At 44.8% G+C, this 22,184-nt stretch overlaps 1 protein-coding gene across 12 annotated transcripts in view; it reads right to left on the bottom strand.

Annotated features, from left to right (window-relative positions):
• CEP112 (centrosomal protein 112) overlaps positions 1 to 22,184 on the bottom strand; it is a 468,883-nt gene that overhangs the window by 85,260 nt on the left and 361,439 nt on the right. For 11 of the 12 annotated variants that reach the window (XR_003416799.2, XM_027048061.2, XM_053211926.1 and 8 more), the window contains one exon: positions 8,984 to 9,073. Coding sequence is in view for 10 of the 12 variants with exons in the window: in XM_027048061.2 (XP_026903862.2) it covers positions 8,984 to 9,073 (90 nt within the window). In the remaining 2 variants the exon portion in view is untranslated. Of the gene's footprint in view, positions 1 to 8,399; positions 8,659 to 8,983; positions 9,074 to 22,184 lie in introns of all 12 variants that reach the window. The other variant, XR_008294088.1, reaches the window with a different exon arrangement.

Below are 22,184 nucleotides of genomic sequence, written 5' to 3'. Positions count from 1 at the left end.
CTTTAAATATATTGATGCTGCTTCTCCTAATATCCATGCTACTCCCAGGTAGATCACTGGGCTTTGTGGGAGGCCAATAGATTCTTTGGGAATGCAAATGGTAATAGTTGTAATGGTGGAAACATTACCGAAGGAGGTTAGGCACTTTCCGAGATGCCTCATATCACCCCAAAACCACTGATCCTAAAGGATCCGATTTTATTCTTAAACCCAGGAACCTTGGAGTGAACCTGCAGAGTGCTACGTTTGTCTGTAGAGAAAATAAGGGACTTTGTTGGCATCCTTCGTGCTTTGGCTTTCTGAGGGCGTCTTGAGAGAGACAGTCTTGCAAGGAAAATGGAGCCTGGTTCAGAGAAGAGCGGAAAGGTGGGCTGCAAGGTGTCTGCGACAACATGGATGAACCCGGAGGGCATTAGGCTAAGAGAACTCAGACGGCCTCACCCCTCTGTGGCTTTAAAACAAAGAATGGAAAAAAGGCGAACTCATGGAAACAGAGTGGGATGGGGGCTGCGAGGGGCTGGAGAGTGGGGGAGACGTGGAGAAGCTGGGTAAAGGGTGGAGACCTGCAGTTATAAGATAGTTCTGGAACCTTCTGCACAGCGGGGTGACTACCGTTAATAAGACTGGCAAGTTTAAAAAATCTATTATGGAAAACAGAAATGAAAGGCTTTCATCAGAAGAATAATGAAATTTGCCAGGAGAGTAGATCTTAGGCACATGTACCACACACACACACACACACACACACAGATGGGTAACTATGCGAGGTCCTGGAAGTGTTAATTGATTTACTTGTGGCAATCGTTTCACCACGTGTATCAAACTGTCATGTTGTACATTTTAAATATACACAATCTCATTTGTCAATTATACCTCAATAAGGCTGGAAAAAATTACCGAGAAAAAAAAAAGAGGAAAGGTGGGCTGTAAGGGTGGGGTGCCGGCATTTTGCCTTCTCTTGGTTTTCCCCAACGTACGACCCCCTTCTGAGGGCCACAGATAAGCCAGGAGAACGCTCAATGATCCCACTCACCCCAGATGACAATTATAAAAGAATATTTATTCAAACAGAAGCCTAGACAAGAACATGTTTAGAAAGCATCTACTTAGCATATGTTTGGGGGTGCAATGCAAAAGATTTGGAATCACTACCCAGTTCGGTGGCTTTTGGAACTCTTCATTCTGAGACTCCCTGAGGCAGGTGATGCTGCCAATCCTCTCTCCCTCTTTTCTGTCTTCCTTCCATGAATTCACCGAATACTACATGGGCCCAGCACTGGGCTAGATGCTGATATACAAGGGTGAATGCGACATACAGTCCCAGCTCGGGGGCCTACCATCTACTAAGGGGGTTTGATGGGAAAACCTTTAATAGAGTTTCACAGAAAGTGTCAAAAGAGCACAGAAGAAAGAAGGACATGGAATGTGGGCAAAGGCGTTTTGAAGATGAGACTCAGGGCACCAAAGGGTTTACAATTCAGTTTAAGGACAAGCACTAGTGGGTGTCCAGAGATGTTAGATAGGGACATTACCCTCAAGGAGCTTAACGTCTAGCGGGAAACTCTCTTTGGTTTTCATGACACTAAATTCTTCCACCTGTGCTCTTATCTCCCTGACCATTCATTCCTTCAAAATCCTCTTTGTATCTTCCATACTTTTTCTTGTCCATGCATCTGCCCATGGGCGTCCTATCTGTCTCTCTGCCCTTCCCTCTCAGTATCACCCGCATCCTGTGGGCTTTGCTACACCACCCCCCCCCCCCCCACCAAGAGGATTCAGACATGTAGGCATTCCTTTCTCGAGTTCTAGATGCAGATTTTCAGCCTGGGCTCTCTCTCGTGTTGTAGTTCAGATTTTCAAGAACACGTCCCCAAGTGAACATCCCACTGCTAGCCTCTCAGACTCAACATCTAGTGGACAATACATGAGCTGATCAATGAAAAACCTTGGTATTATTTTTTCTTTTGCCCTCTCAGTCTTTGCGTTCTGTGTATTTCAAGCAAGTCCTCACATCTACTCTTTCTTTCTACTCCCTTTGATAATATCCAGTTCAAGCTCTCCTGATTTCTCTTGTCTCGTGATGCGAATTTTAGTGCGATACCCTCTGAATTCAGCTTTTGTTCCAATCTCATCTGCTGCCGCCAGATTAATCTTTCTAAAGTATCAATGCAATCATATAAGACTACCCAGTGAAAGGACAAAAATCCTCAATGGCTGACAACTGCTCTCTGACTGACTGAACTCCTTAGCCCGGCATCCAAGATTGGCCACCAATGTTCCTAACACATAGCATAGTGCTTGGTAAAGAACAGATAATAACAGAGGTTTGTTCTTTTTTCCAATGGATGAAATGAACGAAGCTAACTTTGTGGTTTTATTTTCCCCTTCACTGATGCTACCCTCTGACCAAGATATCATTTGCTCTCTCCTGAACCTTCTGAGCCTCTTTTGCCTCATGTCTTCCCTCATTCTGTTCCCAAAGTCTTTCCTTCCTGTTCATACCTTAAGCTCATGTGTCCCCTTGTACTCTATGGCTAACTAAAGTGACACACCTTTCATCTGCATTATGTTTTAGAGTTTTGAAGTACTTCTCACCCATTATCTTGTGTTGATGTTCATATCACCCCTGTGGGAAGGTATTATTACCGACCTTTCGAGAAGCCGATATCCGGAAAGTTTAAGTGATTGGCTCAAGAGCACATGACCAGGAGTGACAAGAACCAGTAGAGTTCTTGGCTCTGATCCACTGGATCCACAAGTAGGATTCCACTGGATCGTACTTGTCCTTGAAGCCTCTCCTTTTCCCCCCTCCCTGTCTTGGTAGAGATCTCTGGGACAACCTCTGCTCCCTCCCCAAACACACACGATTATCTAAGACTGTCTTGTCTAGGTTTTCTCTTAAATTAATTGATGTGCCTCAACCTTAAAGTGGGCTGCTACCAAGCTGTGATTGAAATGTTAAGTGTGACAGGGTTATAGAAGTAATATGGATTATATACAATGCAGTATATATTATACATGATGTAATTCATATGTATAATATAAATATATTTGATTATTTCATTTGTTTTTGTACTTTTAAATAATTTTTCCATTTTTTAATTTGCATATAGCTGACACACAATGTCAGGGAATAGTTCCAGGTGTACAACATAGCGATTCGACAAACGTATACATTATGCTATGTTCTTCACAAGTGTAGGTACCACCTGTTACCATACAGCTTTATCATAGTATCGTTTACTATATTCTTTATGCTGTTCCTTTATTCACATGACATTCATTCCATAGCTGGAAGCCTGCACCTCCCACTCCCCTTTACCCATTACCCATTTTGCCCATCCCTCCATCCCCCCTTCCTTCTGCCAAAACACTGGTTTGTTCTCTGTATTTATAGGTCTGATCCTGCTTTTTGTTTATTCATTTAGTTTGTTTGTTTGTTTGTTTGTTTGTTTTAGAATCCACAGGAGTGAAATCATATGGTAATTGACTTTCTCAGTCTGACTCATCTCACTAGGCACTTACAGGTCCATCCATATTGTTGCAAATGCATGATCTCATTTCTTTTTAGGGCTGTGTAATATTCCACCATGTGTATACATGTATATAGAGAGAATTTATTATTTCCTCTCCCTGACGCACACCCTCACTCTCTCTCTCCTCTCTCTCTCTCATACATATGTATGCCACATTTTCCTTATCCATTCTTCCATTGATGGACACTGAGGTTGCTTCCATATCTTGGGTATTGTAAATAATACTGCAATAAAAACAGAAGCATGTATCTTTTTGAATCAGTGTTTTTGTTTTCTTTGGATAAATACCCAGTAGTGGAATTATTGCATCATATGGTGTTTCATTTTTTAATTTTTTGAGGAACCTCCACACTGTCTTCCACAGTGGTTGTACCAACTTAGATTCCCACCAGCATGAGAATTCCTTTTTTTCCACAACCTCGCCAACACTTGTTATTTCTTGTCTTTTTGATTTCAGCCATTCTTGGAGGTATAAGGTGATATCTCGTTGTGGTTTTGATTTGCATTTCCTCGGTGAGGAGTGATGTTGAACATCCTCTCATGTGTCTGAGGGCCCTCTGTGTGTCTTCTTTGGAAAAATGTCTATTCAGGTCCTCTGCCCATTTTTTAATCAGATTGCTTGGGGGTTTTTGGTGTTGAGTTGTGTAAGTTCTCTATATACTTTGGATGTTAGCCATTAGAGGACAGACCATTTGCATACCTTTTCCCATTCAGTAGGTTGAGACAGAGAGACACAGAGTGCGAGCGGAGGAGGGGCAGAAAGAGAGGGAGATGCAGAATCTGAAAAAGGCTCCAGGTTCTCAGCTGTCAGCACAGAGCCTGATGGGGCTTCAAGCATGATCATGACCCGAGTCGAAGTTGGATGCTTAACTGACTGAGCCACCCGGGCGCCCCCGCCTTCCCTACATGTTTTAAGACCACTTATGGGTTACTTGTGACACACCAGACAAGACTAAGAGCTAAACCAGTTGGCTGCCCCCAAACGCTAGCCATAAAACCAGGGGGGGGGGGGCTCTGTAGGGGCAGTCCCAGGCAACAAGACGAGGTAGGGGCCCAGGGGCTCCATGAGAAGGGGGCAGAGACACTGCTTCTTCCCTGACCTCTCAGCAAGGACCTGGTTCCCTTGAAGGCCACAGGATCCCGAAACCACTGCCCGCCTGTAAGCTGTGAGCCCGGCCGGGGAGGTGGACCCGAACTTTTTACCAGCTAAAGATCTCCCCCCTTCCTTGTGGACAGCAGTACCAATGCGTGTTCTTTCTACATCTTGTGATTCTGAGCCTTTGTGCCATTTAGAAGAAAAAGAACCTCCTTTAAATTCCATGTCTGGAGTCCATTTTCCACATATGTCCTCTGCTCTACACGACTATAAACTCCTTGAAGATAAGAACCATAACTTACTCATCTTTGTTTCTCCTTAGTACCTATCACTATCTGGCACAATACATTCTGTCAAAAGAAAGAAATGTGCCAAAAAAAAAAAAAAAAAAAAAAAAAGTATGACCCTGCAAGCGACATGCACATCATCCTATTTTATTTATTAGATCTCGAAGGTATTGTTTTTTCCCTCACTAATTTATTTAAGATAAGCTTCTGAGAAACTCAGTGACCAATGCAATCTAAGCTACTCAGACTTTCAAAACGTAAGCTACTAGGTTCAAAGGAGGCGTCTTGTCCCATGTATGTTATTATCTGACATTGTTTAGTGCCTTTGTGATAAATGTATACTTTGTACGGTGTCAAAAATGCTAAGTAAAATGTTAGACTATTTCTTTTCTTTCCTCTCTTTTCTGTAACTTCTCAGACTGAACAATCTTGGCTCAGGCTAGCAAATTAGTCTCACTGCAAATAGTGAAATATCATTTGCTTCCAAAAATGAGATTTGGTTTTACACATACCTGAACCTCAGTGATACGTGGCACTTACTCATTTTACATCGTGCTCAATATAACGGATAATAATATCCCAGGAGTGAGCAGCCCGTCTAACACACAGGTGGGAGCAGTCCTACTCTGGGGCCGTCACTAACATGTCAGGGAAGTCACTCTTCTTGACGACTCAGTTTCCTTAAACCATGAGGAAGTTCGCTCAGAGCTCTGATCCCCCTTCCTCGTTGCCATTATGGGACTCTTGCTCGGATCTAATCTAGAATGAGAAATTATTAACTCCTGGCATGGATAAAAATGATGATGCTTTTTAAATTGCCTTGTTATTTATGGATTATAGGAAGAATGCTTCTACACGGCTGACTTAGAAAATTACTATTTTCTAATTTTATGTGAGTTACACTGAATGTGCACCAGGAGCAAATGAATCCCCCAGAACTACGGATGAGCAAGCCTCATTTGGTCACTCTGCCGACCGACCTGCCCAGGGTGAGGAGAGAGGCGATAGCACCCAGGCAAGTTGCGGAGGGGGGCAGTGCGGGGCAGCAAAATCGTACCACCCAGCAAGACCTGATGCGAAGCAGCTTTTTGTTTTTAATTAAAAACATAACTTTTAAAATGCCTCATTCAGTTTTTGTTTTTCTAGACTCAAAACACAGGAATTTTTCTTAAATGAAAAGCAGAAACAGTTTAAACTTTTTTTAAGCAAAGCAAGTTAAAAAAGGAAGCCCAGGAAATTGTCCTTTGTAATTCTGCCAGTTTCAATTTTGATTCTTTGAGCAACTAGTATCGGGATAATAATATTTGGTTGAAAAGAAAGAGAAGAAAAGTTCCAAGAAGCTGTTTTGATTATTTGATAGGCTGATGTCAGGCTGGCTACTGTTACTACAGTTGTTCTGACAGATGCATAAAGGAAAATCATACACAGCAATTTCGACATCCGAAATATCCTCAGTCAGCTCATACAGGAGCAAACCCTACAAGACGTCCACGGCAATACTTCTAATTATTTTCGACAACTCCCATTAGTGTTACAGACCGAAAGGGGACAAAGGTCAAATCTGGATAAAACAAAAGTTACATTAAGTGAAATCTAGATGAACAGAACTTAATTCGTCATTATTTGCTCTCCGGTTTCGTTGAACCAGTTGGCATTTAATTCCAGCTACACCCTAGGATCTTGTGGAAAGAACTCAACTTTTTTATGGCTGCAGAGATTATGAAATATTCAGTTTTCCCCATGGGTATTTCCTGACATTTCTTTGGTAAACTGTAGCCCTCACAGAAGATATCAGGAGTTAGTGCAAGAAATAGTCTAAAAAGCTATTGTCACTGCAAAGATGAAAGCAACTTTGATGATCAAAAAGGAGTCAATAAAAAAAGACTGAAAATGGTTCCTGAATCCTTCCCTATTGTTCATCGGGGATTTCTTAATTTCCCCACTCTCGATATATTATGGAATTTTCCGTGTGAAGTTTTGCCATGAGTTACAGTGATGTCAACAAAGTTTTACCTTAAGTCATATTTTATCGCAATTCGGAGAAGCCCAGGAGGGAGCACCATTTCCGCCTTTTAAGCAGCCGGGCTTCTAGTGACGAGTGTCCTGGACGGAGGGTGAGCTCAGCTGCTCTTCAGTGACAAGTAGACCCACACCGGCCCCACCCAGAACACTCCACTGCACAAGCGCCATCTGAGGAGGCCTTTTCGTCTGTGCCAAGTCTGTTCTCTGCCCACGGAGGGTCAAGGGCACTGGCTACTGGGCCAGGTGTCTGGAGCCGTATGTGACTGCTGTGCAGCCTTTTTATTAACTAAAAAGGAGCAAGGTTCGGAATTCTGATAAATCTGGGTTTGAACCCACCTCGACTGTTCACTAGCTGTATGAGCTTGGACAAGTTGCTCACCGTCTCGGGGTTTTAGTGTGCCGTCTGTGAAACGGGGATGAAAATACTGGTCTGATACGGCTATTATGCCAAATGAACTAATATGTGTAATGTTTCTGGGACGGTGTCTGTCATCTTACAGGCCTCTGATAACGTGTAGTTACTATTAAATTTTTCACCCTAGAATTGCCCTGTGTTATAGTCCTGTTATTGACAGAATAGACTTTCTGCAAATCATATATATCCACGTGTATCCATATATATTTACGCACATTGTATAATACATGATATACGCATATATACGCAGTATGTATGTTACACAGGACATATACTAGAGAGTAGGAAGGAGTTACAGGAGGTCAAGTCAGTTCACCAAATTATTAATATTCAGCATCTATTAGATGCTTACATTTGCCATTTTGGGCAAGCCACTATCTTCGATCCTGTTTGTAAACATCTGCAAAGATGAAAAAAGTTCAATTCTCTAAACCTAATGTTTCTACGAGACAACCAAAGTGACAAGATCTGTCAATACCTACAGCAGTTTCTGTGCATAATGGCTGGTGGCACTTACAAGAATGTTAGCAATCCTATACCTGATGGCTGAGGACAACGCATTTATCAAAGGTTTCATTAAGACTTGTGATCTCTATCGATACATTATTGACTTTTTAAAAGTGTTTATTTATTTTTGTGCGGGGGTGGGGGGGGTGGTAGTGGCAGAGATAGAGAATCCCAAGCAGGCTTCGCACTGTCAGCACAGAGCCCAACGTGGGGCTCCTTCTCACGACCTGTGAGATCGTGACCTGAGCCAAAATCAAGAGTCGGACGCTTAACCAACTGAGCCACCCAGGCGCCGCGATATGTTGTTGACTTTTTAGTTGAAACCGTCAAAATTGCCACAAAGACAAATTCACTACAACCAGAAGAATTGGATGACAATAATCCTGTCATTTGAAAACAGAATAGGTCATTAGCTATTGTCATAGCCAGAATATTGTGGTTATATTAGATTTATTTCATTAACATAATGGAAAGAGGGAGAAAAGTCAAGTTCAGAAGAAAACCTGATTTGTGAGAGTACGACAATGTCCACTTACATCAGTATGATGACGTGGCAGACACGGTCAGCTGCACACTCCCCCCTTCCCGGTGCAGGTTATCCTTCCTCTCCTAGTCCCTGGCCAGCAGATGGATCCTGATGGGTCTAGGCCAGTTTGGGGTCCCTTAGTTCTCTTGCCAGGGATTGGACATGCCAGACCGAGCACGTGACCGGTTCTGGCCAATGAGACGTGAAGGGAGGTATGTGTGTCGGGGGCTGCTTCTGGGAAAGGTCGTCTTCCTCTTCAGAAGGCCTCCCTGGAAACAGACAGTCCCTTTCTGCCTCTGGACGTCGCTAGGTCTACGTGGGATGACGGCAGCTGCTGTAGCCATCTTGGATTGCTTTGGGGATGAAGCCACCATAGGAGGTAGAGCCATGAGAATGGCAGAGAAGCAGAGCCCGGCCCTACCCGCAGACTTCTGGTCTTGTGAGGTAAACAGTCCCTAAGCTGTTTATGCCAACCAGGGGTGGAGCACTCGGTTACCTGCAGCCAAAGCATCCCAGCGGACACAGGAAGTAGATGAGCTCCCAGACCCCGAGAAAGTTAGGGAGCCAACCAGCCAAGCAGAAGTAGGAGAGTACCTGTTCCTGTGACTCCAGTTCCTTGTGTTGTAGTTTTTTCTCCGCACATCGCACTTGGTTAGAGCGGTTTTCTAGTTCGTCTTGCAAAGCCTGAAACAACGTAAGATAAACACATAAACATTAAAAATGAGCATCCTTGAAAAGGAGTTTTACCACCCGAATTGGCATCAAAAAGGTCTCGGCTCTAGTCCATTACTGTTGTTCCACAGAGTTCGGGCAAACAAAACCAGACTTTTAATGACACGCCCAGGTAGTTTTTGCTTTAGGAATCACTGGTATAACAAACTCCAAACATAAAACAGACACATTACGGACGCCTGGGTGGCTCAGTCGGTTGAGCGTGCGACTTCGGCTCAGGTCATGATCTCGCGGTCCGGGAGTTCGAGCCCCGCGTCAGGCTCTGGGCTGACGGCTTGGAGCCTGGAGCCCGTTTCCGATTCTGCGTCACCCTCTCTCTCTGCCCCTCCCCCACTCATGCTCTGTCTCTCTCTCTGTCAAAAATAAATAAACATTAAAAAAAGAAAACAAAAGAGGCACATTAGCAGGTGCCAGTTCATTTAATAAAAATGGCTCTTCCATTCCCAGCATAGAACCAAAGCGTGTAATAAAGCTTAAAGCTATTGCTAATTAAAGTGGCTCTATCAGTACACCTTAAAGGAACGCTGAGCTCTGAAAAGTATGGTGACAGCTAGGAACAGTAATGTTGGACCAACATGATGGTCTTCCAAATGATACTAATAGTAACCTCCAAGGAATTTCTTTTCTTCTTTAACAGTTAATTTTTTACTTATTTTTGAGATAGAGAGACACAGTGTGATAGGAGAGGGGCAGAGAGAGAGGGAGACAGAATCCGAAGCAGGCTCCAGGCTCCGGCCGTCAGCACAGAGTCCGACGCGGGGCTGGAACTCACGAACTGTGAGATCATGACCCGAGCCGAAGTCGGGCACTTAGCCGACGGAGCCACCCACGTGCCCCAAGGAATTTCTTTTTTTAAGTCATTAAGGATGGTGTGGAATTCGCGGAACCTGTCAGAAGTGTTCAGAGAGGAACCCTTTCAGTTGCCAAATGGCTGATGGAAACAGAATTCAGGTTAACATGGGGAATTTAGAAACCATAAGATGAGTAATTGTCATTGCATCAATGACTATTTTAAGGAAAGACGTGAATTAGAAAAGAAACAGAACACATTCAAACAATATGCCATAATTATGGATATAATATATAAAAGTTACGGTGAGCAAAACACATGGCCTAGTAATTGCAAAGATGCCAAAAAAGGTCTTAAAATAAAATTCATTCAGCGAAGACAACTGACCTTCTGTTATATGTCAAAAACTGTGATAGGTATTCTCAATAGAACAGTAAAAGAAAACAGACCAAAAAAAAAAAATCCCTCTCATGAAGCTTATATTATGTTGGGGGGTAAGACAATAAGGATACAATATGTATAATATATCAGTGATAAGTGCAGAAGAGAAATAAAGCAGGGGTAGGAGGATATTCTGGAGTGGGGCTGGGAAAGATGTTGCGATTTTTAAAGATATTTATTTATTTTGAGAGAGAGCGAGTGGGAGAGAGTAGGGGAGGGTCAGAGAGACGGAGAGAGAGAATCCCAAGCAGGTTCCGCACCATCAGCACACAGCCCAACGTGGGGCTCAATCCCACCAACTGCGAGATCATGACCTGAGCCGACATCAAGAGTCGAATGCTTAACTGAGAAGATGACTGACCCCGAAGATGTTGCAATTGGCCCAAGAAAACGCGAGCAGAGACCTGAAGGAGGAGAGCAAGTCATATGACTATCTGCAGGAAAAAACTGCCAAGCCGGGGATACTGTATGTGCAAAGGCCCTGGTGTGGCATGTCTGAGGGAACTCCAAGAGCCAGTGTGGAGAGTGAGCACAGGGGGAGCCACAACGTCAGGGATGTCACAGGTGCCCAGTTGCACCAGGTCACACAGAGCCTCAGGGGGCAGCGAAGAATTGCAGATTTCCTTCAGAGGTAGAAGGAAAGCTACCGCAGGGCTGCGGGCAAGTGCTGCTTTGGCTGCTGCGAAGAATAGTTGGAAGAAGGATGAGGGCAGGAGCAGGGAGGCCGGGGAGAGGCCACTGAAACACACTGGGGAAGGGTGATGCGGAACTGGACCAGGGTGGTGGCTGGTAGCAGCTGGGGGTGAGGGACGCGTCGGATCCCTGATATATTTGAAGACAGAATGACAGCCCCAAGGGGTGGATGCATAGTATGAAAATAAAAAGCCCCCCAGGATTCTGGGTGGAGCAGATAGAAGAATGCAGTTGGGGAAGCTAAGGGAGGGATGGGGGAACCTAGGATACGGTAAGTCAGGAACGCCCACTACACATCCAAGCAAAGACGCTGGGTTGCGGCTTGATGTAAGAGTCTGAAGTCCAGGGAGAATGTCTAAGTCGGTGTCCATTAAGAATTCTTCCAACGCGGGGTGCCTGGCTGGCTCAGTCGGTTAAGCGTCAGACTTCAGCTCAGGTCATGATCTCGTGGTCTGTGAGTTCGAGCCCCGCGTCGGGCTCTGCACCGACAGCGCGGAGCCTGGAGCCTGCTTCAGATTCTGTGTCGCCGTCTCTTTCTGCCTCTCCCCTGCTCATGCTCTGTCTCTCTCGCAAAAATAAATAAACATTAACAAAAATAAAAATAAAGAATTCCTTCAGTGCCATGCCAGTCTTTTGTATATACCGATATAGGCAGTGGTTCTTCACCTTTTCTGGGGTTCTAGACGCAGCCAACCAGCATCTGAAGCATGTTATGTGCTCACTCCGCAACATGGAAAAAGTACACTTATGATTTTGCCGCTGATTTCAGGAAGTCCGCATACTGCCTGAAGCCCATCCACGGATGAACCCCAGGCTAAGAACCTCTAGCTTAAAAAGTGTAATGATTGGAGGGTGAGGCGAAAAGCTTTGGGGGCTCTTTGGTGTTATACTTGACTATTAAATTCACAATTCAGCCACGTCTGCCAATGAGCTTGAAACGATTCTTGTTTATAATTCTGTGACTGTGGTCTCTGAATGCAATTGTTCCTAAGTTGGTTGATCAAGTGGCATTTCTTTTTCCTTTGGTAGTTACCAATAAATAGGATCTCGTCAGCTTCGCTTCTGGCATAACTGGGGAGAGTAATGATTACTGTATTAGGAAGAATGCTGGCACGTTTTTCTGTCCCCAGTGTCTCCTGCTCTCCCATTCACCCTCACCCTGCTGTCAGAGTGATCTTCTTAAGCTGAAATCTAATTATGTCAGTCCCCCCGCTGAAATGCTTCCGCAATACTCCAGCATCCCCGAGAAGCAGCTCACGCTCCTGAGCATGGCACTCGGGCATCTGGGTCTTCTGGCTCTGGCCAGGCTGAGCCCCATGACGCCTCAGTGTCAATGACAACAGGGACTATCACGGACTCCGTGGGTTTTATTTTTAGCCCTCACTACAATCCCGGACAGCAGGTATTCCTTCACGTTCCTCAGAGAACGCAGAATTGAGGCTCCGTGAGGTTAAACGGCCCGCTCGGGTCTCTGTGGCCAGTACGAAGGAAACCGGACTGGCATGTTAAAACACGGACTCATTTCCAGTCCTATACATTTGGCTACGGGCGCTGCCTCTTTCTCCCTCTGTACCTGCTTTCCTTTTCCTTTGCCTGGATGCTGTCCCACCTGCTCTGCTTGATGGTATCCATCCTGAGAGCAAAGTACGGAGGCCTCTGGGCTTTTATCCATCCAGCGTTTAAGGGAATCAGGGTCTGGGTCTGTGCGAGACAGAGCGACGGACACTCAGGGCTCTCTCCTCTTCGGGTCCGGAGGCCTAATGGCAAGCCAGCTCGACGCCTGGCACACGCCTGACGCCGGATTCATGTTCGAGGAAGGAGCTAATAAATATTTGAACTACACTCCCCGAGGAGATGTACTTCAATCATCAGGGCTTCCAAATGTCCTTAATACAGCACATTAAACTAAAGGTTATTATGTTTCTGGAAATACAGGATATACAACTATACCTTCCAAATACCTATATCTAGACACGTGTCATATATGTACATATATGATATTACCGTTCTTTGTGATAATACATTGTCTGGTGTCTGCCACATTCAAGAATACAACACGCCCTTGATTTTTTTCTTTACTTTTTATTTCACAGAACAAAAAAATAAATAAATAAAGGAGATGTACACCTCTCTTGTCTTACACAAAAAATTGCTCCCCGCCTCCTGCGTCGGCTCCCTCCTCCTCCACCAGCGGACCATGGGCATGGCCACGTGCAGTGTCTCCCCCCCACCCCACCCCCCACACCCCAATCTCCTCTCCGCCCTCTCGATGCCGCATCACACCTGCCAGCTGCCCCCACCATGCTCCTCCGTCCGTGTCCGTCACAGCCCCTGGTTCCCTCCCAAACGCCAAAGCCAGAAGCCAATTTTCTCCCTCGCTCCATGGCCACATTTGGTGCTGCTCGTGTCTCAATGTCTTTGCCCTTGAACTGTGAGGAACTCATTCTGCAGGGTGAAGCTGGGGGTCAGGTAAGGAGGCCGCTGCAAAAGCGCCGGCCAGGCACGCGAGGGCTTGAAAGAGGGCAGCGGGCACAGGGATGGGGGTGGGGTGGTAGAGTCACGAATGGGGCGTCCAGGGAAGGGGGGGGGGCTCCGAGTTACCGCAAGGCCTTGACACTGAACAGCCACAGGACACGACGCCACGAGCTACCGAAGGGACAAGCAGCAAGGCGGGGTGGTAGGGGCAGGATGGTTTTCTGCAAGTTGAGTTTAAGGCGCTGGCGGGACTTCTGAGGGGACCGGTCACGCTGGGAGGGGGTTCTGAGCAGGGGAGAGGGGTCTCAGACCAGGTGCAGATGGCACACTTCCTTGGGGAAGAAAGTAGAAGAAGCTTTTGCAAACCTGACTACTGGGTGCCAGCCACACGTAAGAGCAGGCAGAGGGAGAGGGGGCAGGGGGGCCGGTAAGAACTCAGGGGTCAGGAGGCAGCCGAGAAGCCAGTATCCCAGGTGTGTGGCTGAAAGCATTTCTAACCGGACAGGTAACAGAATTAGCTCTGATGCTTTCTCCACACTTCACGCGGCAGGAAGTCCAAGTCGGCCATATTTTATCAATGTTATCAAAATAGAAGCGAAATTACATTTGCTTTTCAAAACGGGACCCCTTTTCAAACGTGCTCACAGTTTAAAGATGTAAGACGTGATCTTTTGAAGGTTAATCGGAGAAAGCGGTTGTGTCCAGAAATTACTTTTATTATCTGCTAAAAAATCAGTTTCAGAAATTGAAAAGTAACCGAATAATATACCACTTTCCAAAAAAGTTAAATGTACTAGATGAAAGGAAAACAGCCGTTTACATTGGCAGCCGTTCCTGGTCTCATATTCTAAAAAATTATTAGGCCATTAGAGTTCCAACCTCAGAACCTGACACAAGGACTGTGCAAGAGTGGCCACAATTACTCACTAAGAACGAGCAAGAACATTCTTGCAAGTTGTGGCTTCTTTACTCAAAAGCCTTCAGATCTGACATACACACACACAAAAATCACAACTTGGAGTTTATTTCTGAAAAAAAGCCCATGATAATGAAAGAACAGAATGTCCAACATGGGGTCACAAATTTGAAGCAAAAAACTCCAACTCGAACAGTTACACAGTTTATTCTGCAAAATTATTCCTCATCTCTCAGCTCTGCTGTGTTCACTTACATCGCTACTGAAAAGGCAGTTCTTTTCTCCCAACTAAACCTGCCTTGAAATGCCACGTAAGGCAGCTTGCCGTAGGAAGTTACACTTGCCGACTTTCGGGGTGCTTTGTGGCCGCTGGGAACAAAGAATGACACTTTGCAGAAGCAAAACGTAAATGGCATAATAAGCTTTGCAAGAACAACGAGAGTATGCCGCACTCTTTAAAAGGGAGCACGTTATAAAGTAATCTGAGTTGTTTGTTTAAAATATGAAAATAATTAGAGCAAATTAAAGTCTGAAAGATTACACACGTCAGTGGACTTCGCAGGGTGAGGAGACGCGCTGGGAGCTAATGGGCCTGCTGAATGGCACCTGTGTTAGTCCTAGAGCTTTTCTGTTGGTTTGGGGGGAGAGTAAAGAGTATGGAGTCAATGCCATTTTCATAAAAATTACAAACATGATTCAAAGCAAACCACTCAACTTGTAAAACCGTGCATTAAGGAATTATGTGTAGTCTTATTAATCTCTTGCAGTTCTAAAGCAATTGAACAAACATGAAATGATGAAACAGAAGGGTTCATTTCAATTATAAAGTGGTTAAAAAGTTATTTAATGAAGGAAAAATTCATTGGCAGGGAGAAACACTGCGCTATAGTGATAAAAAGATATTGGGGCGCCTGGTGGGCTCGGCCAGTGGAGCATGTGACTCTTGATCTTGGGGTCATGACTTTGAGCCCATGACTGGATAGACAGATGATAGATAGATAGATAGATAGACAGATACATAGATAGATAATCAGAATGTTCCCAGCATACAAGGCATATGGCAGAGTCTTATGAATGACCAGAAGTCTTTCCAGATATCTGACCTGGCCTTTGGCTCACCTCTCAGCCAGCTGCACAGGTGGGGGCGGTGGTAGGTGTCCATTCTGGCCTACGAGAGCTATGACTTTATGATCCTTTTTCAGTAGGCCATCCGGGCAAGCATATTTGTCCTCAGCTCATCACCCAGAATACTTGTGCTCTCTCTCTAGAGAATACAATCTCAAACTCTCTACTTCCCCAACTTTACCAAAACCTCAGTTGCGAGAAATTTGGAAAACTACTTTCCATTCAAAACAGAATCAACAGGAAAAGGCTGCCCTTCTCCTGAGTCACTTCTGAAAACACTGTCAGCAGAGTGGACTCTTACCTTTTTGTTACACATGCTACAGGACTATGCCTTCCTGATTTTTAAGAGTTTTCAAACCAGTCCTCGCAGACTTGAAATTTAATGCATTTTATGCTTATATTCTGCCTCATTCTGTGTTGCCAAGTCTTGGCCAAATGCTTACGTCTGGCCTTTTCGCAAATCACCACGAGGCCTACGGGCACATTTTTCTGAGCCTGCCATACAGTGAGGGGCAAAGGGCACATGGACCCTTTCCCTGGTTCTGTCCCATAGACCGTGTTCCACATGTTCTCTGGGAAGTGGGAATCTTGAGTAGCATTCTTTTATTTAAAGAAACTGGGTTAAAGCATATGTAAACCAAACAATCACGGATTAAGTTGTGCCCTGTATGAATATAAAATTGGGATCCTCAAAGTCGTTGATTTTGAGGACTTTGGGTTAAGTCTGTGGCCATGAAATGAGACAGAGGATGAGCCTCTCCTGGGTGAGATGCAGAAAGGAACTCGTTAGCCCCAAGCTCTGCCCCGCTGAGGAGTTTCAACAAGAACAAAGAAGCAGAATATTTTGCTAAAGATGCTGCTCGAAAGAAGCCAACCCGTTGAAAACGGGTGAAGCTGGGTGACGGGTAGGTGGGGGTTCTGCCTACTATTCGCCCTACTTTTGTGTATGTTGGAAAGTTTCCATAACAAAAAGTTAGAAAAATTTCAAGCTTTTCCTACTTAAAAAACATGAAGTCACCCTAACGTTCCTTTCACGAGGCTTGAATTTACTCTCTTACTTCAGAGAAGACACGTGGCTCATTCGGCATTCCGTGGGCAGGAGAGACATAGAAGGATTTCCCCATGTGTATTCTGAACGGAAAGTTAAGGAAGCAAGGAGTGATGTTCATATTTTGACCTCAGGAGAAGATAACTGGAAAGGGCAGGCTTCTTTGTATTTTTATTAAGATACGATTTACATACAGTAAAATTCCAGGTTTATTTTTCAATGGAAATGGTCTCTCTTCCATTTAAAACATGTCAGGTGCTTTCAAGGTTTGTGCCATAAAACATCTATTAGGATTATAAAATCTTGGTGTCAACCATCATCCACTGATTGGCTTACCCCTCAAACAGAAATGACACCTGAACTGTGACTACGGGGAGGGGACACTACTTATGAAGGGGAAATAGGGATGACTCTCATTTAAACCTTAACTGCCTTTTTAATAATGCCCACGTTTGCTCGCGTAGCATTTACTTCAACTCAGTTTACAAATGGTGCCGACAATATTGCGCGTGAGTACGTTTTCTTGGACGTGTCAACTGACCCAGAAGCTGCAGATGATTTTCTTTCTACTATTGCTCAGTGAAAGCTAAGGGAAAATTAAACGCAAGCAATAAGATCTCACTATTGTAAGGTCAGATTTACAGACTTTTTTTTTTTTTAAAAGCACATCTTAAACCACTGGCATACAGCAGGAAGACCATACAGCAGGAAGCCGTGTCTCCCAGAGGAGGAGATACGAATCTGGAGCGAAGGAGGATGACACAATGGCAGAGTGACATTTTTACTGGGCGCTCTTACTGGCTATTTACAGAGGCCACTATAGCTCCTGTCTGATTTTATTTTATTTTATTTATTTATTTTTTTGACAGGCGAAATCTACTAACAAAAGTTACAAGTCTTCAACTGGAACGCCAGTCAAGATTTCTCTCAAAGTGATTTCTTCATCTAGATGTACCAGGATGAATAACAAACCATAAAAAAGTTTTTCGTAGTGATTCTGCAGTAATGGAGAACGGGTTCATATTATAGATCTAAAGATACCCAGAACCATAGTCTCTGCAGGGGCCACTAATGTATTCAAAACACAACAGCGGAACTTTTTTTCTCTATGGCTTACATTCAGGTTTTTAATTTTTTTTTCACATTCCAAGCAAGCGCTTTTTTTTCTTCTTTTTTTAACCCTCATAATTCAGCCTCTGGTGATATTGGTATGAAGGAAAGAAGATCTTTGGGGGGGTGTTAACCCCAGGCACATGTTACCCTGCACATCAGGCAAAATTCCTTTCAGGTGGAAAGTTTTTAGTCCTTGTTGCCACAAACCACACGTACGAGAAACTGCACTTGGACATGAGCCATGGCTATGGTACGTAGGAGGCTACTGATTCAACATGAAAGGCAAAAGGATGGCAACCCATATTAAAAAAACAAGAGTAGCGTCTTCACCAAAGAATAAGAGAATAAGTTGTCACTTATTCTCTCTTCTCTCTCTTTCACCCGTCTTCAGTCTTTTAAAATTCCCGCATAATTTCCTCTAAAAGTCCTAAAAATACACTTTACAAAAGTTGTTTCCTGGCCTTAACACAGATTCCAGGAACAGAAATCATGTTATCCTGAGACTCTGATGATCTGAAGGAGCCGGTGTCTCCTGGTGGACCTCGTCAGCCTTTCCCTAGCCACCCTCCTGACCTGACCCCTATCTCCTCTTCAACTAGCCCGCGTTTTTGTCCTCAGGAAATCCACAGCACATCCGGCCCCCTCTGCCACTCCAGACAGGCTAACTCGTGAGCAAGCTCCTATCGCAGGTGGTAGAAATCGAGGATCGGGTTCAAGAACCGCAGCTAGGATGCTCAGGACCATGGAGGAGAGGGGCAGAGCGAGGAGTGTCAAAGTCTCGCGGACCACCCCTCTTTGGCATAAGCCCAGGGAAGAGGGAGCACCCATAAGTCATTCATTTCAATTTCGACTCTCCTACAATGGCTGATCCTTCACACGCATGACCCCTTGAGCCTGTAGCACTCGTCCCAATTTGCTTGCAATGAACCATGAATTTCTCCTCTATTAAAACAGAAGAAATGTGCCAGGTATGACAGAGAAGGCACTTCAAAAAATGGCTGCGAGGCCCCCAGCAGGGGTGGCTGGGCGCTGTCATTAAGGTGAGGGGGAAGAGAACAGAATTACAATACATGGAAAGGAAGGGAAAAAAGAAGTTTCCGTGCGACATAGATTCAACAGCAATCCAAGGCTAATGACAGCCATCAGAGCATGGTGCAGGAGAGAAATCGTGAAGGAAGCGTTTGGGGGCAGTGAGAGGATGAGTTCAGAGTTAGAGTTTGAGGGCACACCATGACACCAGTGTTCCCTGCCCCATGGGCGGTGTGCCGGGGCCCGGCAGGGGCTGCCCCGCTGGTGGTCCTGAAGCTCACCCCCACGCACATCTCACGCGTCCCCTGGGTTGACCTCTCCTACTGTTTCTTATGTGCGTACACAGGTGGCTTCCCTGTCACCTCAGACGCATCAAGTCTAAGACCAAACTCAAGATGTTCTTCCTCAACTGGCTTCCCTCCCGCCGTCCTGCTGATCAGTGACACAGCACTCTTGTGGCCACCAGGGTTTCCACGTATCAGCCCTCTGTGGGTCTCCCCTCCTTCAGTTTTCCCTCCCCATTAGCTGCCAGGTTCCTTCCATTTCTCTTAGAAGCGACTCTTCTTTTGGTCTCCATTTTTGTACACCACGATTCCATGTTTTTCCTGGTTGTGACCCCCTGCGTGCCCCTAGGAGACAACATTTTCTCAAAGACTATCTTTTTATGCCACGCTCCATCTCCAAAACATTAGTGCCTGACCATTTCCTACCCTGTTGATGTTAACCTGACTTCCGCATGCCTCCATCATCTTGCTTATCGCGCTCAGCATCCGAACTCCGAACTAACACGTTAGCTCCTACACCAGGCACTGTGCTAGGAGTCCTAAATACTCCATTCCTTTCACAATAATCCTCTGAGAAACCTCACTTTAGAGGCAGGCAGCTAAGACTGCTGCAGGTTGCCCAAGCTTTCCAGCTAGAAAGTCATAGGAAACAGTCGCACGTCAGCTGGACTTGGGAGGAGGAAACTGCACTGCCTGAGCACCTGCCTCTTCTGCCTCTCGACCTCCACTTCCTGCTACCTAGAGGCCCACTCAGCACTGCCCCGTGGGCCTTTGCTCCTTCCTTCAACTTTTTTTTTTTTAGTTTATTCATTTATTTTGAGAGAGAGAGAGAAAGAGAGTGGGGGAGGTACAGAGAGTGGGAGAGAGAGAGAATCCCAAGCAGGCTCTGCAACGTCCAATGAAGCCCACCTTGGGACTCAAACTGACAAACCTCGAGATCATGACCTGAGCCGAAATCAAGAGTCAGAGGCTTAACTGACTGAGCCACCCAGGCGCCCCTGTTCCTTTCCTCATCTTATCTAGAATACCTGCTATTGTCTATGCTAACTGCCACCTTCCTTCAAAAGCCTCCAGTGACTCAAAATGATCTGGGTCTGGTGTTAAGATATTTAGTCTTTAAGTTAAAAAGCACGAGGACAAAGAAGTTTCTGTGGTGTCAAAAGAGAAGGGCGTTAACTCCGTGTTCTGGGTTGAATTATATCCCCTCAAAAAGATATGCTGAAGTCCTAACCCTCAGAACCTTAAAACATGACCTTATTTGGAAATGAGAGCCGTGAAGATGTAATTTGGTGCAAAGAAGTCAAGCTGGATTAGAGTGGGCCCTTCATCCAGGATGCCTGGTGCTCTTACGAGAAGAGAAACACGGGAAGAGGTTGGCCATGTGACACTCTGGAGCTGGAGAGCGGTGCAGCTACAAGCCAAGGGCACCAAAGCCTGCTGGGAAGCACCAGAAGGCAAAAGAAGGCAAAGGAGGATTCTTCCCGAGAGCCTTCGGAAGGAGCATAGCCTTGCTGGCTCTTTGATTTCAGACCTTTAGTCTTCCGAACTGAGAGACAATTGCTTCCTGCTGTTTCGAGTCACCTGAGCTTGGGTACTTTGCTGCGGCAGCCTAGGAAATTCACACACGTGCCAAGGAACTGCCCTTGGTTTACACGTGTGTTTTCTCTCTGAAACACGATAGTGCAAGCAAACACACACAAGCACACGCAGGCACGTTCCTTCCGTACTACCTAGTTCTAGACCCCATTTTGTCCATGTGAGGACCCACAGCGTTCTCATTGTGAGACAGTCTGGAAAATTGGAGATTTCCTCCAAAACTGGCAGAGCATTATTATTACACTTATTCGTTTGCATTTCCATAATTGTGTGTCCATGGTCATATCAGGTTACAAAAGGTCATCGATCGTTCCAGTTTAACGGCGGCATGTTCCAAGCCGATGAAAGGAGGATGCCCAAGACGTGGAGGCAGAGATCCTCAGGTGAGCCTGTTTCCAGCACTCCCACATTCACAGAGGGGACGGAAAATATACATGCCAGATAAAGTATCTTCCTCTTTCTTTCTTTCTTTCTTTCTTTCTTTCTTTCTTTCTTTCTTTCTTTCTTTCTTTCTTTCTTTTAACCCTAAGATACTGTGATATCTGGAGCCAATACTGACGAAGGAAGAAGTTTAAAACTTTCCGTTTAAACCACTTAGAAGGAGAGGATTTACAAAGATCCTGTTTAATGTTCAGCTGACACATTGTCAAAAACATTTATCATGCAACCTTTTGAAGTTTCTTCTACTCCCTCTTAGTTCTTAAAGCTTGGATTGCAGTTAGTTATCAACAACAAAGGATACACGTGATAGTGTTTTTATAGTCGGCCTTTCAGTTTGATTGCTGGACTACTAAGCAAAATTAAATTCTCCTGATCAGAAAAATGATTAGTGACCTGGTTTTCATGCCGAATGCACAACACAAGTGATCTCTGAAATCACTTCTACGTGGACCCAGAGACAATGGAGGAGACTTGGAAATTTCACCTAAGTGTTTTATAATGGTCCAAATTGTAAGAATCTTCACATATAAGAACATGCCACTTTACGTTGGGTGGCCAGTTTTGCAATGCCAATTAGGAAATAGTGACCCACGTCACTGAGATTTCTCTGGCAATGTAATCCCAATATAAATTTCTTCCCATTGAGAATACCTCCAGTTCACATTTTTACAAGAGGAATCAAAGCTCTTTTTAGATAATTCCACTGAAGGTTTTTAAAGCATACGCAATGTATTAGACCTCATTTGGAAAAAGCAGAAAGTTGGGGGAGATGTGGTCTCACCTTTTAAGGAGCCTACACTATCACAGAAGGTATGCAATATGGACAAAAAAGCAGGGGAGCCCAAGGGGTGTCTTAAGCATCCAATTGAGAAAACAAAAAGAAAGAGGGAGGACAGGGGAAGAAGTTCAATGACGCCACACAGAAGGAAGTAGGTAAATACAGAATGTGGGACATTCTACAGGACAACCGACTTGGTTTCTGTAAGAAGTCAAGAGCATGGAATAAAAAGTAAGAAAGGCTCTGCTTTTGACTGAAAAAGATACAAGATAAATAATGCACAAATGTAATATGTGGATCTTGTTTGGATCCTGATTCAGACAAATGAACTGCA

Source organism: Acinonyx jubatus, chromosome E1, assembly GCF_027475565.1.
Source record: "Acinonyx jubatus isolate Ajub_Pintada_27869175 chromosome E1, VMU_Ajub_asm_v1.0, whole genome shotgun sequence".
Lineage (NCBI taxonomy): Eukaryota > Metazoa > Chordata > Mammalia > Carnivora > Felidae > Acinonyx > Acinonyx jubatus.
This window is presented reverse-complemented; position numbering and strand designations above follow the sequence as displayed.